At 38.9% G+C, this 18,537-nt stretch overlaps 1 protein-coding gene across 2 annotated transcripts; it reads right to left on the reverse strand.

The window, feature by feature from the left end:
• Positions 1–1,107: 1,107 nt before the first annotated feature.
• Positions 1,108–15,983, reverse strand: LOC112960575 (granulocyte-macrophage colony-stimulating factor receptor subunit alpha-like). Of its 2 annotated transcripts, none has more exons than XM_026054976.1 (9): positions 15,898–15,983; positions 12,822–12,951; positions 12,554–12,729; positions 11,672–11,811; positions 4,885–4,923; positions 3,802–3,940; positions 3,121–3,208; positions 2,483–2,561; positions 1,108–1,530 (listed from the first exon to the last, which is right to left on the reverse strand). In XM_026054976.1, exons 1-9 carry the CDS (start codon positions 15,914–15,916, stop codon positions 1,459–1,461), a joined length of 882 nt encoding a protein of 293 aa, XP_025910761.1. In that variant the 5' UTR covers positions 15,917–15,983; the 3' UTR covers positions 1,108–1,458. The 2 variants fall into 2 exon arrangements, with proteins under 2 accessions (XP_025910761.1, XP_025910762.1); XM_026054977.1 differs by lacking the exon at positions 15,898–15,983 and adding an exon at positions 14,262–14,281 and having other exon boundaries at positions 1,109–1,530.
• Positions 15,984–18,537: the final 2,554 nt, after the last annotated feature.

The raw sequence follows: 18,537 nt of genomic DNA on the forward strand, positions 1-18,537 counted from the left end.
TACTTCATAGACCCAGGTTTCCTGCACCCATAAGCAAATCTCCCACTGCCACCACTTGCTTCCTCCTGACCTTATAGATCACCTCTGCTGCAGGAGCTCCCTTGGCATCAGAGGATGGTGCACTGTCATTTGGACCTCAGCTAAGAGATGGCTCAAGGCAGGCCTTCCTTCACCCAGGGCTCTGCTCTGGACAGAAGTGAAACTCCCATAGGAAGCTCTGCTTTGATGGGGACAACCAACCCAAGCTTCTTGGGTTAAGAGGAACCACTGAGGCTTTTTTACCTAGCACAGTCTTTTCTTAGCCTCAGCAGTACCTCTTTTGTTTTGCAGTAATTCAATTTACCTGAATGTGCATATCACTCAAGGCGTTCCACTGTGCAAGAGTCTGCCCTATGGTTCCTCTGGCAGAAATGCAGAGACAAAGATGGAACCAATTTCAAAAGAAGTGTTTTAACAGTCTCAGATAAAGCTTTGGAAAAGCCAGTCAGGATAGAATAGTCTAGTAGGCATGGGATAGACATAGCCCCCAGTTTTCTCAATCTAAATAGTCCATGTGCAGAAGCACATGTGATCAGCCTCCTAATTGGTGGTCCTCTCTCATGTCTCCTTACTAACTGGAGGATTCAGGATGTGCCTCTTCTGTTTAGTCCAGGTGTTATCAAAATATACAACCACCTTTTGCAGCTAGCAAGTGGCAGGCTTCTGCTTGAGAGCTCAACAGTTCAGTTTCTGGCATTCACTACCCCCCTCCCCCCCCACACACACACATACACAATTATCTGCTGCCTGTTAGCATCCAGAATTTAAGCTACTTTTTCATCTACAACAGATATGAAGTGAGAAGAACTGGGAGGAAATTTTTGTTTTTGTAAGTGTCTGGGAGCAACATCTTAGGAATGCTCTGCAGAAGGATTTAACAACATAGTCTGGAGGTAGCAAATGGACTTATAAGGAAATTATCTCCTGACGCCTTTAACAATATTCCTTTTGTATGTGCAAATGATCATTTTAAAGAGGCTTAATCATGGCCAGTTTTCACTGGATTTTCACACGGATGACAAATTTGTATTTCTGATCACAATCCAGATGTAGTTGTACCTTTTCCAAGTCATTGGACCACTGGAGATTTTGTATGGGAACCTTAAATTCAGTTGTTTTTATTTTATTCTTTTGCATGGGGTAGAAAAGCAGTGCACRTTTGTCCAGCAATAACTTCCAAGCACTACTGAAATATTTTTCTGAAACATTGCAAGAATATTCATCATAAGAAGAAACAAGAAGAGTCAAAACAACTCAAATTATTTAAGGAAAATGCAAGCAAATACAAAGAAGTTTTTAAAGATAGGTTCTTAGGGAACTGTCTTTACAGGTAACACTCTTATCTCTGCCCAAAAGATAGAGAAACCAGACAYAAAGGTGTGCAGAAAAATTCAAACTGCTCATTTCACTTGCATTCCATTATGCCATTTCTTCAATCGTTGTTATTACTTCTTCAGTTTCATGCTTTATTAATTGATTCTCATGTTCTGTCTAATAAAGGAAGAATAAAACATTTCATTAGTTTAATGCATGAGATTAGCCACTAGTTACAATTTATGACCTACCTGTTATTCAGAYAGTGGCTATTTATTTTATAGAAGTTGCCATGGGACCCTGTCAGTGAGAGCACTGAAGTAGATCTTCCCAGGTCTTTCCTTCATGGTGAGCTCCCCAAAGAGAAACAAAATACTTTTCTACTCCAAAGCCAGAAAATTAATCTTTCTAAATATGGAGAAGTCAAAGTGACTAAGGAACAGAAATTAAAAGGTTTTATAAAGGCTCTCCAGTGGTCCACCGTGTACTTGCACGCATGTTCTTGTTTCCAGACATGGATGTAATCAACTCAAAGACTTTCTGAATTGCAGAAAACTTTGCCACAGTGCCCTCTAAACCTGCAGGTCTCCACTGTTACCTGCGATTGTCTGTCCATCTCTTCCTTGTTCTTCTCATTAAGAACATCTGTCTGAAGCTCTCTGCATAAGCTAGAATCCCCCAATTCTGTGCTGTGACTCTCTTGCTTACTGCACCCTAGAAACTATACAGGTCTCAACATCTGCTRTGACACAAGTATTTTTGGTTAGCAGTAGATTTTTCTGCCCCTTCTCTCCCCCACAGCTGACCAACAGTCTTGATGTGCTTTATCATTGTGCTGAGAAACTTAGGCACAGCACTGTTCTAGTCATGACTTAGGGCTTATAGGGAGAACAGGGTGAAACTGTGTACTTCCCCAATGCACCAGGTACCCCAAATGCTTCAGAACATAAAAAGAAAAATAAAAGAATTATTTGCATGTGGACTCCCTCTTTCAGTACCCCATTTACAGGAAAAAGAGAGAAAATTACTCCTCGCTTCTGAGCATCTCTCTGGCACTTAGGTCATATCTTTCAGGCTGCAATGGATCCTCATTTATAACAAATTTCCTGCAAATGGAAAGAAAACATACCTGGAAATGCATAAGAGAGATCTCATGGAATGGGTCTTTTGGCTGTGGTACTGGAGCAGATGTTGCTTTCAAACAAGTTCTACAGCAACAAAAAGGGGTGGTGAAGACAAGACTGAGTATGCAGACATATCAACACTGATTATGTTATGGTACTCTTGAGGTATTATTTTCTTCCCCCAAGACTGAAGTAATGAAAGAATAACTAAGAATTACATGGGTGAGCACAATGGTATCAGTTCATTGTTCAGAATTTGGACTATAACTTCTTTAACGAATTGTTAAAGAATCGTAGTAAATCACTTTATTTCTGTCTCTGAACGGGGAATATCCGCAAAACAAAGAAACAATTTTATGTGCCATCCATCTACATTACAGCGTCTGAAGGTGGGAGAGGGGCATGAGTGTAAGGCCTTCTCCCACCACTGGAGGGAGTTGTGTTACACTGGGAATTAGAACTATAGAGCCCACATGAGGAACATCCAGCAGGTCATGTCTCGTGCTATAGTTCAGTGTCAGGTTTTCCCCTCTCTTCTCCTTGTAATAGGTATCAGAACTTTTCTTGGTTGGGGGGAGGAAAGTTGTTGGTTTTTTTTTATTCAGGCACAGAATAAAAATTTTCCCCAAGAAATAAGGCTTACATTATGCAGAGAAAAAATATGAGACTTGCTGTTATCACTGAGAGCAGAAATAGCATATATCCTGAAGTAGATGTAGGATGTTCTCTTCCTGAAAGACAAGCAGTCATCAAAGTGCTCATTAGTATCACAGAATAGAAATGACCACACAGCTGTGTGAAACATCTGCTTTGATAAATGATAGTATCAAACACCAATATGAAGTGGCTTCTTCCTCAGCTTAGCTCCCCATTGCCTTGTAAGGTGTGAAGAAACAGGATGGTTGGCAATACGTGGACTGTCTACAGTAACCTGAGACATTGCAAAGCTTTTTGCAAGGAACTGAGGCCTTTAGAGCACTTCAAAATGCAAGGTGACAAATCATAACAGTGGAAAAGACAAGTTTATAAAGACAGAAGTAGAAATGGGAGAAGAAAAAGAGCTGGCAATAGAGACCTGAAGAAGATCTGTTTTATTCACTGGCTATCTCCTTGCAATAAGCACCTGCTGTCATACCAGAGTGCTTGSAGGCTTCCCTAGCATGAGAATGGGTGCAAATTCTTTCCTCTTTTTCATCCTGTCACATGGGAATAACATGTGAACATCATTTAAATGCGTTTCTATATGTAAATATGAAGCAATAAATGAGGCAGACAAGTAATAATTGAGAGAAAACTAGGCCAAGAAAATGATTTTCATTCTTACCAAACTCAACGGGTGTACTCCATTCCCCCCAGTTTGTGCTCACTAAACAACCATTGTCAGTTGCTCTGATTTTGACGCTGTACCTTTTTTCTGCATTGAAGTTTTGAAATATGTAGGATCTTCCTGTGATGTTTCTTTTCTAAATACAAAACAACTGGACTTAGAGCTTTTCCTTCACTAGAGGTGCAGATGATGATAATGTGTAAGGTTTATTTATTGATGCAAACTATTGCAGAAGAAAGTTTGCACATACTTCTGTGAACAGACTAGAGTCAAACAACAAACAAAATTTTTATCCCTTAATAAATCAGTTTGTTCCATCGTAACCCTTTTTGTTTGAATGCCTTTGTTATTGGTGATGTGAAGATGAAATTTACTGTATGCTTCCCAGGCTCCTTAGCTTCCACTTAAACACTGTGACTTTGGAAAAAAAAATCAAAAGTTTATTTTCAGTCTACAAGTAGTTTGTTCTACTAGAAATTAATTCTTTAGAGATTTGATATTTCTGCACCCATGGATGTATTCAAAATTGAAGTATAATAGCCAGATTATACTGAAGGAAAAAATTTGGTATATATTGAAATTATTCTCAGAAGAATATTGAGCCTTCTTGAAAACTTGATTTTTTTTTCTTCTGCTTTATGATAACTTAATCTTTTAGATGTTTTTTTCCTGCCTCCCTCATCTCAGCTCATTCCAAGGACTTTCCACATTTTGTGTGTCTAAGTGAAATGTGGAATTACAATCCGTATGTGTGTGTGTGCATGTGTGTGTGTGTGTGTGTGTGTGTGTGTGTATGTAGGAGGAGGTAAGACATACAATGGACCGTAAAACGGAAGGCTTTGTGACATGCATAGGAGTAATATAAAGTTCTACCTGTGTAGGTATTTTTTTTTCCATGTTTTATAAAACATGTTTTATAAATAACAGGTTAAAATATTTTGTGCTTAGGAAATTTTTAGATAAAAAGCATATATGGAACTGATAGATTAAAACCAAAACAATTTGGTTTGAAGCTGCTCTTATATAGGTGAACTTTCAACCCAGCACAAACATTAGATTAATATGCTAAAGAAGACTTACTGTTTTAGATGTGTCTTTGGTGCTTTTCTCAGGATCAGCCTAGCAACAAAAGAAAACTTTAATTTTTATGATTATTCATTGTGTTACTATATAAAGAGGGTTCCTGCCTTCTGAGTATTTGATTTTCAGAAAAAAAATGTTCATTTAGTATTTTAAACACCTTCTTTTTAAGACTATGAAGTAAGCTGTTCTTCCACTGAAAGGTTTTTCCTCACCACTGGTGCTCTGAAATAAGGTATCCTTTAAATTTGATGGTAAAACTGAGAATCAAAAAAATAAACAAACAAAAAAGGCTCAGAATGCCCAGAAATGAAAATTGTATGTTTTGCTCACGCAAAACAAAGAGTCTGAAAAAACATACTAGTAAATGGAGACAATTATTTTCCATCAAAACTTTTGTTTGTGTAGCTTTTTCATTCTGATGGCTATAGTACTACTGCCCATATTCATCCAGCTCTTTAAAATACCTACAATTACTGAATTGTATCATAACAACCATGAGTTAAGGCCTGAAAAATCTGGTTATTCTGCTTCAATAACCTGACAGAACATTTATTTTTATTGGAAAACATGGATCCACTTTAATTTTTTTTTAAAAGGACACCAAGCTTTTAAAAAAATTCAGCGAATGGATGCAGCATTACTGCCATTTTACATCTGCTCATAATGGAGCACTGAACTTTTTCATGCAATCAATATTGGACTTCGACATATCTACCAAATAAGGATTGCTAAAATAGCTGCAATGCAAATTCAAGACACTCCCGACTGTGTATAAGGCACAGACCTACTTCAGCTAAATCTAAGAATTTGATCAGCTACAAATGTTGAGGCAACTAAGTAGTTAGCTGGATCTGGGAGGATGCTTGCTTATGAAGAAGCAGCACACAAAAGGATCACAGAGTTTCAGCTAACAGTAAATCAGGAAGCGCCAAAAAAGCAGTATTTGGCACTGGCTGTAGTACAAGTACTTAAATGATGCCTTCAGCATTATCTGTTTAATCAGTCTGCTTTCCTACTTCGCATTGTTCACTTTTTCTTCCTCTAATGCTCTGCAAATGAGTTTAACGTCATACAGTTCTTGTCTTTAAACCAGCAGGACTGTTGCCTGAGTGCAACATTTAGATAAGCTATCTACATTTAAAGTTAACCATTTGGGCAATTTTGAACTTGAACGCTTGCACTGATGCAAGCATCCTAGTTATACCCTGAATTCACTATCCATTTCACTTTACTGTGCATCTGTCCATCAACCTCCACACAAAACAACCCCCAGAAGACCAAATGAGAGTGTCGTCTATTTTATGGGGGAGGGGAGGGGAGTCTGGGGGTAGGAAAGGGAGTCATACCCAATGTTGTGCCTAGATACATCATGTCCAGGTCTTGATTTATCCCTCTCCCCTTGCTCTTTGGTAGTCATAGTAACTAAATACTGCTTCAGCAATGCCTCACTGGTATCAGTAGGATTATAAACTGAGGCAATGGCAGACGAAGGCAAGGTTGGATACACAAATGCCAGATGGAGATATCTAAAAGCTCTTGCAGCAAATCCTAATTTACAGATGCTCATTACAGAATCAGTGGAAGCACTGCTGTTCGCACACTATTGAAGGCCCCCCAAAACATCTGAATAAATCAGCCAGCAAGGAATGAGGAAAGCTTCGGATCTTATTTAGTAATACTATAAACATGATTGAGCAGTACTGACAATTACAACAAGTAGGAACAAATGCAAAGTGAGGTTGACTGTCTGCAAAAGACGTGATGAAACCCCTGACTGGATAGAGTTAGTTCTGCGTAACACCTAAGAGCTTATAAAATGTGACAGATGGGTTATGAGAATGCAGAGAGGAAAACTACAGGAAAGAAGATCCTGACCTAACGTCATCAAAAACGGTACCATGAATAAGACACTATACTAGTGTCAGAGTCCAGTACTCTCTGACCAGGTTCTTTTAGATATTCCACACACGGAGAGTGCAATGTTTAATATAAAAGTTTACTTTGAAGATATTTGATGTTACACGGGATTTTTGATTTAGCAGAGCTTTTGTCACAGGTCGTCCTCTCCTTGCAGCCTGTTGAAATAAATCATAACTCCCAGAGTGTCCTAGTCTTTTATGTAACCATTTACCTAGCCATTCTGCCTCAGAATTTTGTAATACATTTATTCTAGCCAAATGATCAGCCATCTCATTCCACTTTGCCTCAGGTTTTTTAGGTTTTTGGTGGGCAGATACATGTCCTATGGATATGTTTTTAGATTGAGCTATATCATAAATCTTTTCCTACTGTGTTTTTCCTCATACATCTCTACCATTTACTTGCCAATTGTTTTTCACCCAGTTCCCTAGCCACTGGGTGGCACCGGCCCATACAGCATATGAGTTCTGCCAACTGGGCCGAGCCGTTCATTTCGTCTGTGAAAACTTTTCTGGTCTCTAGTGATAGAGCTGCGGCTTTGTCTCTCCCTTGTTTCCCTATGCGCCGGGCGCTCCGGTCTGTGAACCAGATGCCAGAGAGCGGCGGCGGGTATCGGGGAGGAGGGAGGATGGGAGCACTCCGCAGGCATCCCAATTTGCTCTACGCTCTCCGGTAATCTCCGATAATCTCCGATAATCTGTTTTCTTTTCTGTTCGTCCTATCACTTGTCACCCGATGATGTACACACAAAGCCCAACGCTGCACTGTAGTCTTTTGTCCTACCCCTAGGAGTAAAGATTTGCCAGTTATATTTTGTTTTAAAATAGGAATAGGCACACACAATTTGATTTCCCTTTCCTGAGTTAATGGCTCGGTAGTTAACAGCCCTTCATATGCCGCTAATAGCGCTTTCTCGAAAGGAGTGTAGATCCCTTGAGAGCCTTGCCACGATTTAGAGCCAAAGGTAATAGGGTAATCCTTTTTTACCTTGCACATCTTGTTGCCATAATCCCCATTGATATCCCTTATCACCTATGCCTATATGCAGCATAAATGGGTGTGTAGGGTGGATCCGCCCCWTAGACTGGTAAGTAACAATTTATCTTTTAAAGCATTTAAAGCTTCATGACGTTTTTGTTTCCAGTTCCATATCTCGTTTTTCTTCAGTAAATCATACAGAGGTCTCGCCAGAGTACTGAATCCAGGAAAGTGTGATGTTCAAAACCCGAAAGTTCCTAAAAAAGCCGGCAATTCTTTTTTTTTATCAGAAGGTGCCGGAATATTTTGTATCTCTATTAATATAGATTCTGGCACAGTTTTCCATCCTCCTATCCATCGAGTACCTAAAAATATAACCTCTTGACTTGGTCCTTGCTGTTTTTAGTTGGGAATGCTAATATTTAATTCTTGTAAATGCTAGACAATAGCGTCCATACTTTGGCAGACTTTCCTCATCTGGTCCTCTGATTAGAATATCATCTATATATTGTAAAATCGTTACTTTAGGTGGGAGGATGACTGATTCTAGTTCTTTAGCTAAAATAGCATGGGCAAGGGTGGGGCTATGTTTAAAACCTTGGGGCAGGCGATTAAAGGTGCATTGTATGCCACCCCAAGTAAAAACAAATTTTGGTTTGTCTTCCTCGTGTATTGGGCTTATAAAGAACATATCTTTTATATCTAACACTCCCATCCACTGAAAAGCACGTTCATTTATTTTATTAACTATATCTACTATGCTAGAAACAGTGGCTGTTAAAGGCCAGCTGCTTTATTTAAAGTCCTATAGTCAATAGTCAGGTGCCGTGCCCTGTCTGTTTTTTTAACAGGCCACGTTGGGCTGTTATATGGTGAATGTTTTTTGTCTGTAATACCTCGTTGCTCTAATTGTTTGACTAATTTTGTCACAGGTTTTATGGCAGGAGCAGGTAGCTTATACTGAGGAATGTTAACTGGTTCGCTGTTAGGCAGTAGTGGGGCTATTTGTAGGAGATTCATAGGCTTAATCATATGGAGATTAGTTTTTCCTGTAACTGGAGGACTACCAATTTCCCATTTACCCCAGCTATCTATCCAAGACTCTCCTTTCAGAATATCCATTCCCCAAATATTCATTATGCCCAATAACAACAGGGGTCCTACGGTACATCCGTTGGACAATATTAATTTAGCCCGTACAACTGGATAGGTGTTAATCGCACCATTAACGCCTACTACTGAAACTGCTTGTTCCTTTAAAGGAGCTTTACCTGCATAGGTACACTGATCTATCATTGAAACCTGCGCTCCTGTATCAGTCAAAAATGTTGTGATATATTTATCATTTAACATTTCCAGACTCTGGTTCCGTGTAGCTGCCTTGGCGGCTGCGACCCGCAGAGCGGAGCCGAGCCGGCTCCCCTATTCTTTTGAATCGCTTTGTTCATTAACTAGGTCTGATAGCTGTGCTTGAGTTTCTCCTGCCAATTGTTTTAGCACTGCAATTGGAAGACCATGCGGTTGCCGCCTCGTTAACCCTTTATCTAAGCATTTTCGCCAGACAGGACTACCTTCCTCAGACACATCGTCTGCAGAATTTTTGGCTTTAGTATTTCTTGATCAGAATTGAAAGCGAGCGATGTTGTTGCTGGGTTTAACCATTTGTATGGTCCTAGTCTTTACCTTAGAGCCTGATGTTTCATATAAGGGTAAAGCAGAGAGCATCTGCTGCAGAACCGTCTGCCACTGAGTATCTGCATTTATTCCTATCATTGTAGAAAGAGCAAGTGGTTTTAGCGCTGCTGTTGCTCCTTTAACTACAGGATGCATACTCCCCTGAGTGGCATGGGATTGCCAAGGGTTAATATTTGGGGGTTGCTCGTTCTGATCTAGAGGCTCTGGTCTATCCAGCATTTCCAAAATAGCAGATTTTAGCATGGCAGTTTGTAACTCCTGAGTGCTCTCCTCCAACCATTTACTCTTCCCACCCCTCTTGCTGGCAGGGAGCCGCCTGGCCCAGGGCACAGAACAGCCCCACAGCGAGTCAGCTTGCTGCAGTGTAGGGGTTTGTAGAAGAATCCCTGGTCCTAATGTCACCGAAAAAGGCAACACTAATACTAAACTTTGAACCTCATCCATGGAGAGGGTAACTTGATTTGCTCCTTTTCGCTATATACGGGCCATGCATTCTAGGGGCACATYTCCGGCTTTAGCCGAAAATTTAGTTTGGAAATCAGTTAACTCCAAGGAAGTAAAACCTCTCTCAGTTGTCCGAGGGAGTGCATCTGGTGTTTGCTCAATTTTTATCACRGGAGCAACTACTTTCACATTATTTCCTGCTCCCATGTCATCTGAATCATCATTGTGAGGAGGATCAGGAGAATCAGGATCAAACCATATATCTCCTGACCACTCATTGTCCTCAGTATACATTGCAGCCATTACTTTAACAGGGTCTATTTGAGTAGATTGCAGTAAGTGATCCCTATGTATGTGGGCATTGGTTATGATATGGAACTGCAATTTTGATTCGAAGAACCTATTCTGATTTTCTAGCTGTGTACATCTTGTTTTATACATCATGTTATCTTTTATAACTTCTTCTTTCTCTCTTTCTAGCATATTATTCTTACATAGCTTCTTTTCTAATTTTTCCAGTACTGCTCTCAAGCAACTTCCTAAAAAACAGCAAAGGCCTGCTTTTCCCTTTCCTTTCTTCAGTGTTTCAAATTCATCCCAAATATCACTGGGATCAGTATAATATTATTCTACCCATGAAAAATCCCAGATAGGATTTTTCCATCCCTCTTTTTCAAATTTATCAGCTAATATTTTCCAGCCTTTGTTGCTATTCATAATGGTTTCTACCCTCTTTAATGGTAGCGGTCCCATCTGCAGCCGGTCTTACTGTTTTGGTGACATTATCACTACCCTTCCCACTCAGCACGAGTCGCTTCTGTCAGGCTCTTATTTGCGACTGTAACCTTAAATTAGGAATCCCAATATTGCTGAAATGTTAGCAGTACTATAGAAATAGTCTCTGTTATACGCTCACCATCACTGTGCTGGGCATCCCCAATTGCCAGGACGGGATATGTGAGTTKAAGCCAGCTCAAGCCTGTTGCTCTCTTCGAAATTCCTTTGTTAGTTGTTGAGGTTTTATACTCGATGTTGGGCTGAGCCACGTATACACTTCCTCCATGCTGGTCTGGCTAATTCAGGGAGACGTTCACATGCTTTTGATCAGCTCAGGAAGAAACAGTTACATCTGGTCCAATTAATGGCTATGGCTGCCTATCTACAACAAAGGTCATCCTCTGGTCCCTTTGTGTTGAGATAAAGTCAGTTCTCTATGCAACATCAAGGATTAACGAGCCGCATCCTACACTGTTGCTGAACTTCATGGGCACCTCACCCTCTGAGCCTTCTCCCATCCTAGGGGTTATTGGTCAGTCACAACTAGAACCCAAACTATCTTATAGGGACACAAAATTTGTTCATATCTTGTTTAACCGTAGCTTTGATTTTTCGTAGTAGACTTAGAGTTTGTTGACATATCTTATAATTGTCCATAATAATGTCACCAGGTGATATAATCAATCTACTTATTTGTGCTAGCTATTCACCTTCAGCATGGGGAATCCCTTGCCCAGCTTCTTTGAAGACCAGCTGCTGAGTGGGCTGAAAGCATTTCCTCAGTCAACTGACCCTATTTGTGGGTAGCAGCAGTCCTCAGCTCAGATGCAAGAAGACTACTACATATCAAAAAGAAGAGGCCACTTAAGAAGGGGAAGAGAGAACAGGGTATTGGTTGTATGCTAAATATGTGTGTGGAAATGCAAGCATATAGAATAATACTAAGAGTCATAGAAGAAATTCTTCTTACCGTGTTTTCTATGACAATTTCATATTTGAAGCAAGCATCCCTTTTAACATGACTTGTGCGAGGTGGTTGCCACTGAATTTCACAACTATACGAAACTCCAGTACAGTTCACAGCGACATTTAAAGGAGCGGTGAGCTTTTCTGCAATAATATAATCAGGAAAACAATTGGATAAAAATCAATTCTCTTCACTTTGGCTTGATAAAATACAGGTGGATGTTGAAGCAACTGGTCTAGAAAGGTATGCTGCGGCTTTACCAGAATTATCAGATTCACCCCATATTTTGATACAGAACTTCCTGATTTAATACTCCGATGAGGAGTCTGGAGTATCTGAAGTAACAGTAGGTAAAATTTTAAAAAACAAAAAGTTTTTTTTAAACTTTTATTGAATTTGGCAATGTAATGTGTGCAGAGGTTTTTGATACTATATTCATATTAAACAGAATCAATTTAGTTCTATATTTCTTACTAGCAACATGCTTTAATTGACAAGTATTGGGGGTTTTTGCTTGCAGTTTTAAGGCACTTGATACTTTTGTATTCTGTGCAGGAACAGAATTATGAGATAAAAGTATAAGCCCAACATCAGGATAGTCTCTCTGAGGCATCCTTAGTGAATTAATCCCCAGAGTTGACATCTTTCTTTTAGAAAACAAATATTTCACTGAAATATTCACAATCTATGATTTCACATTGTCTCTGCATTCATTGTTTGCATTCACTCTTATAATTTTGACTTTTCAGACATCAAGGCTGGGAAAAAAGAAAAAAACCATCCTGAGGATCAGTATGTTACAAATGTGTGCTCTTTTTCTAGGGCTAAATTCTTCATTCCCTTAGTATAAAACTAGAAATAATATTTAAAAAAAAAAATCCTTACCAATTTTGTACAAAGCAATCTTGTTCTCATAGGACTCAATGGTTTGTCCATTTCTAGATGCATTTACCAGGAAATGAGCCATCTCATTTTCAATTGTCACATTTTGGAATCTACATCCTGTATGTTTTCCACAATTATCTTTGATGTAATTCTGGCATCCCATGAAATCTTCTGTCCTTTATATAACAAAGTGCCTCAGTTAAATATGGACAATGTGACATATCAGATCAGAATTCAGAATTCCCTGGAGTCAAGCAGACCTGCTTACCTTGAGCTCTTCCARTACAGAAAATATTGGGTATCTCCTGGAGCGGTGCTGCCTACATGCCAAGTGCAATTCATGAAGGAAACATTATAAATCACACAGATGAAATTTTCAATAGCTGTCCCATTCATGCCTGCAAATGGAAGAATGTCACAGGTCTACTCTATGAAAAACTGTGTAACTGCTCAAAGCCAGGAGATCACTGCATGCACATTTAGTTGTTTTAGGCATGCGATTAGTAAATCCGACGCATACTGTTCGGGTCTAGCAATGAGATACTTTCTTTAAAACTGTAATAATTTTATCTGTGTTCAGCTGTGAGAAATATCTGCTATTGTTTCAGATGCTGAAGATATGTCTAGGATTTAATCAGCTAGACTAAGGCTCAGGCACAATGATATAGTGGAAACTAGTAACAAAGATGTTATCTTTTGTCCTTTGTCCAGCCCCCTACTTTATTTAAGACTCTGTCTACAGTGAAATATAAATTCTACAACTATGAGCAAGGCAAGCTATACCTCCTGTGTTTGTGTTAAGTGCTCTGACCTTTGGTTGATTTATAAAGGACTAGACATTTAAAATAAGATGTCCACCACTTTCTTTTGTGTAAGATGCAGGTGATTACAGCCTAATCCTCAGACTGCTTCCTGGAGCTAGCTCCTACAGAAGTGTCACATTTTTGATGGGAGAATGGCAGACTTCTGGGTCTGACTGATCTTGAATGTGAGACAGTTGCTAATCTGTTCAATACTGAGGCATTTTGGATTTGCACAAAGGCAGAATCATTGTCAGAGAGATGTATTTTGGATGTCTGTACACTGATCATCTAAACCTATTTTTAATATCACCTGGAACTGAGCAAAGTTTTCATGAGAAGCTTCTCCCATAATCTCCCATTATTTCAATGAAAGACTGAAATTTTTCTCCTTCTGTTTTATGCTTGAGAACTACCTATATTGTTCTAGTGACTTCTTACTCCCAATTTTTTGTTTTGTTTTAGCAATTCCTCTTTAATAACACAATCTTCATCACTTTTCTATCATTATTTCCTTAAAAAAGAGGTAGGACCATACTGTCGTGATCCTTTTTTTGTCAGCTATGATGCAAAGAACAGTTTAGTTTCACTGTAGTACACTTTTCCTTTTCAAGTGCATCCTACGTTCTTTCATAATGAAATGTATATACAAGTGTACTAATATACTCACAAGCATCCTTTGCCTCATATATGAATAACTTATTTTTCCATATTTTAATATCTTTAGTTATATTTGAAATTTTTCTTGACATTCTTTATATCTTTTCATGAGAGAAGTACTTAACTGAGTGAGATTGATGCTATGATTGTAATTTTACCCCACCATATAACGACTCAGTATTTTAAGCAATTTCCCAGGTACAGGGAAACCTAGGTTTGTTTTTTTTTCCTAATCCAACTTCAATTACCTTAATCTCTCGTGTGGATGTTAGAAACTGTGTAGGAACCATAGCTGCAGAAAAAAACATCAAAGAAAATAAAGTTTGTCTCTGCAACCTTGTGGTAGTCAGGATTATTAATGAGGAAGAACTGGATGTCATATCTGGGCTTTGAACACAAGAGAATTTTTACTCGTTATTCAGTAACTCTTGAATAAAATATGCATAAACAGCTCTAGTCTTTTGGACACAATGGACCAGATAATTTGAAAAGGATTATAAATAACATCCTTGCTATTGGAAGCAAATAAAAAAGAAATCCAAATTACTTTAACCTAACTCTGAAGAAGCCATCAGATTGTGGGGTAGAGTTTTTCTTACCTATCCTTACATAGGTGCTATATAGATGTGTCTATAACTAAGCCACTAACTCAACACTGCTTTTATAGTGACTGGAAAGAAACAGGTACTTAAGACACAATTTAGTCAGTCTAGTCTGGAATAAGATGGATGAAGTCTTAGTAAAATTTATTTCCTGCACCACTGAAAAGATAACTCAAGGTGACTAGCCCAGAGGCGTCTATCTACAACAGTTATCTGCTTTGTTCAGATGAATCCGGGAGGATTCATTCCTTCCCCCTCTCACATCATCTGCAATTCACATGTAAGTCACTGACATCTCAGTTTGATCTCTTGTAGAGTTATGAAATATTAAACAGAAATGCCACCAGTATTCTTTGCTCATTGAAAATTGCAAATTTATTTTTGAAAATACTTTTTTCTTTTTTCCTTTCTTCCTCCCTTTCTTCCTTTTCTTTTTAACCTGTGTTACTATCATATGTTTCTCCTCTTCAGAAAAATAATTGCAATTGAAGAACAGTATTTCACCCCCCCCAGTGGTGGGAAAATCTTTCTTTCACATCTCAAGTAATTCCGGTGAAGCCTGTTGATCAAACTCTTAAGGAAACATAAAGTATTTCTATGTGAAGCTGTTTCCTTTCTGCATCATAGTTTATAATCATATCATGAAAATTTGCTACTGCTAGACTCCATGTTAAAGCACAAGCCACCTTCAAGTACCTCTCAGAATATGCTGAATCCTGAAACACATCCACATGTGACACAAGAGATGGTCATATTAGGTATTTAGAAATATCATGCTGCAATGACTATTCTCATCCAGACTGATTACAATGTTGATTAGATAAGAATAACATCTGGTTGATAACCTGATGAATATAAATAGCACATGACYATGCAGCTTTTGAGTACTCTTGATACTGTTATGGTTTTTTAACCAACGGAAAGGAAGCTTTGCTTTCAATACTGTAATGCAGGTTTTGACTTAACTAGATGAATACACAGAGGAAAAATGCTACTACTTGGATGAGACCAGTAATACTGGAAATATGGCCACACTTTTCATATTTCAATATTTTTATATACTTATTTCAGACCGTAGACAAAATATGTTAATATGCCATCAAAATTTTGCCTAGTATTCATCAAACAGAGACAAAACCATGCACTTGTAGGTAGTGTCTGTCCATCTCAGAGTTATTTTAATAACAAAAACTAGCACAAATAATAAAACACACTATTTCTTTGCCTAGTTTATTTGAAGTAAAAGTCAAACAGCAATAAACAAAGACAAAAATAAACATACCTCCTCCTTGAAAGCCCATTTCCCTGTCGTGGTCACAGTAATAAGGCACAGAAAGGACAGAAGCCTTGAATTTGCCTTAGCATATTTTTGTGTGCTTTGACAATGTGCTTTCATTATTAAGTTCTTTTAAATCACTTGTGCAACAGGATATAAAATCCCGCCTACGTCTTACTCATTTCCTTATCCTGTACTTCTGTAACATAAGGGGGAAAAGCACAGTCACAGCCATTGTTTTTCTAAGTAAGGATAGAGTGACATGCTCTTTATCACTTCATTCACATAACTTGTACTCATTCATTTCACACGTGCTTTGTAAAGGCTACTGTATAGGGCAAAACCTCAGAGGTAGGTGAATATATGAGCCTAATTTATGGCTCAGATATATGTCAGGTACCATTGTTTCAAGTCCCTCCATTGTCCCAGGAAGGTGTGCAGTCCCCCTTTCCCTGTGACTGCAGACTCTGAACATCCTCTGTCCAAATGCATTCATTAACGTGATCTCAGCCCTGAACTAACACAACAGGTTGTCCACTACCAGGCATGGGGGTCTGCTCCTGCCTAGGTTGGCATGCTCTGAGGTGAGTAGCCCAAGGCTTATGTGCCATCTCAATTGCTTTATACACTGAAGAATGGGGCTGGGTCCTTTGCCCAGCAAAGCAGCTTGCATGAACTGGTGAAACATAGCAACTGCTTTTTCACATACCCCATATGCTCACAGTCTGATTATAGACCCCTCTGCCTTTCTCACCTTTAAAACATTTGAAAAGGGAAATCAAGTCACTAATGTAAATTACAGCCTTTAAATCTGATCAGCTATATCTCTGAGTGCACCAACCTTACTATGGATACCTGTTATATCTCTGTGGAAGAGCGGCAAATCAGTTCAGACCTGTCCTTCTCTTTGCCTGTATCTTGTATAGCTTGATTCTGATCTGCCTTTGTTTTTGTTGCTTTTCTGGGCAGAGGAGGAATTAAGGGTTTCTCAAAAAAGATGTTTCCTCTTCTTCAGGTCTCAATTCCTCAATTTTATTCATTGTATAGACAACAGGGTACTAGCTTGATGTTGAGATACATAATTTCAGGAGCTGCAGAAGCAAGATCTTTTGTTCTCTTTCTCACTTCTATCACAGAGACTTCCATAAAACCAGAGTGAGTTATGTTTTTGGGACAGATTTACATCAGTGAACCTGAAACCTAGTTTTCAATATTATATATAAAGCCTGCCCAGCCAGATGACAATAATGCTGTGAAAAGCTGGAAGCTAAACAATTGACCCTTAGATGCATCGATGAGGTTCGCAGAATGAAATAGGTCTTCTGTGGAAAGGATGTAATTAAAGACTGTATCACAATGAATATGTATACAGCCCTAAAATAAATAGGGCTGTATAAGCAAATATAAATGAGGCTGGATGAATGTCTTGTACTTCCACAAATTTACTTTTTATTCAAATGGGTAATTTCTAAAGTATTGACAATTCTAATATGCAATCACATGGTACATGGATAGTTACTTTTGTGGTATGGCAAACTACTGTAACTCAATTACAGCTGTAGGTGTAGCTTTTTCAAAGGAAGATTTGTAAAATCTTTGTGATATAGACATGTCTGCTCATGCATTTAATGCTGCTTCCTCTTCATAAAATCATTTGGGATGACATGAGAACATTTAAGTGTTTTTTGTCAAAAAAGTATGTACTGAGTAAAGAGCAAGCAGTATTTTTCCTTCATTGTCAGARTAATAAGGGGTTTATTCACCTTTAACCTCCTTGCAGTAATTCAGGTATGGGTTTAGGTAGAAGTGAGGCAGAATGTGAGATGGATAGGTAATCTAATGGTTTCTGGCATCAGTATCCTGTAAAAATATTAGTGATTTGTGACATATCTGAGCAGTGGATCTAGTGAAACTTCACTGATCTCATCTACTTAAAGCTGCTCATACTATGATTTCAACTCTTTGTGAATGTAGGAACTGCTCTTCCAGCATCTGCTGACCTCACATGAAAGAGAAAGAAAAGAACAGAGAATATGAGGACCCCCTTAGTCCACCTCAACTACTTACCAGTTAAAGCATGTCAGGTATGAAGAAAATAAGCCTCTTGTGAAACTCTAGGTCTGTGCCTCCATTGTAATGCAAATACAAGTGATAGGCATAGGTGTGAAGYGAAACTACAGCAGAAGTCTCATAAACTTGTAAGATTCCATCTCATAGTAAGTCAGCAAAGGTCAATAGTGTTTTCATGCCTGTTCTGCATTTGCTTCATATATCTATTCTTTCTTGTTCAGGGGGAATTTTGCACGTTAAACAGAATCACAGAATCACAGAATGGTCGAGGTTGGAAGGAACCTCAGGAGATCATCTAGTCCAAACMCCCTGCTCAAGAAGGGTCACCTAGAGCATGTTGAACAGGATCAAGTCCAGGCGGGTTTTGAATATCTCCAGAGAAGGAGACTCCACAACCTCTCTGGGCAACCTGTGCCAGTGCTCTGTCACCCTCACAGTGAAGAAGTTTTTCCTCATGTTCAGATGGAACTGCCTGCGTTTCAGTTTGTGCCYGTTGCCTCGCGTCCTGTCGCTGGGCACCACTGAAAAGAGTCTGGYCCCATCCTCTCGACACCCTCCCTTCAGATACTTGTACAC

The sequence above is a fragment of the Apteryx rowi genome, unplaced genomic scaffold (assembly GCF_003343035.1).
Source record: "Apteryx rowi isolate R43461 unplaced genomic scaffold, aptRow1 scaffold_979, whole genome shotgun sequence".
NCBI classification, from domain to species: domain Eukaryota; kingdom Metazoa; phylum Chordata; class Aves; order Apterygiformes; family Apterygidae; genus Apteryx; species Apteryx rowi.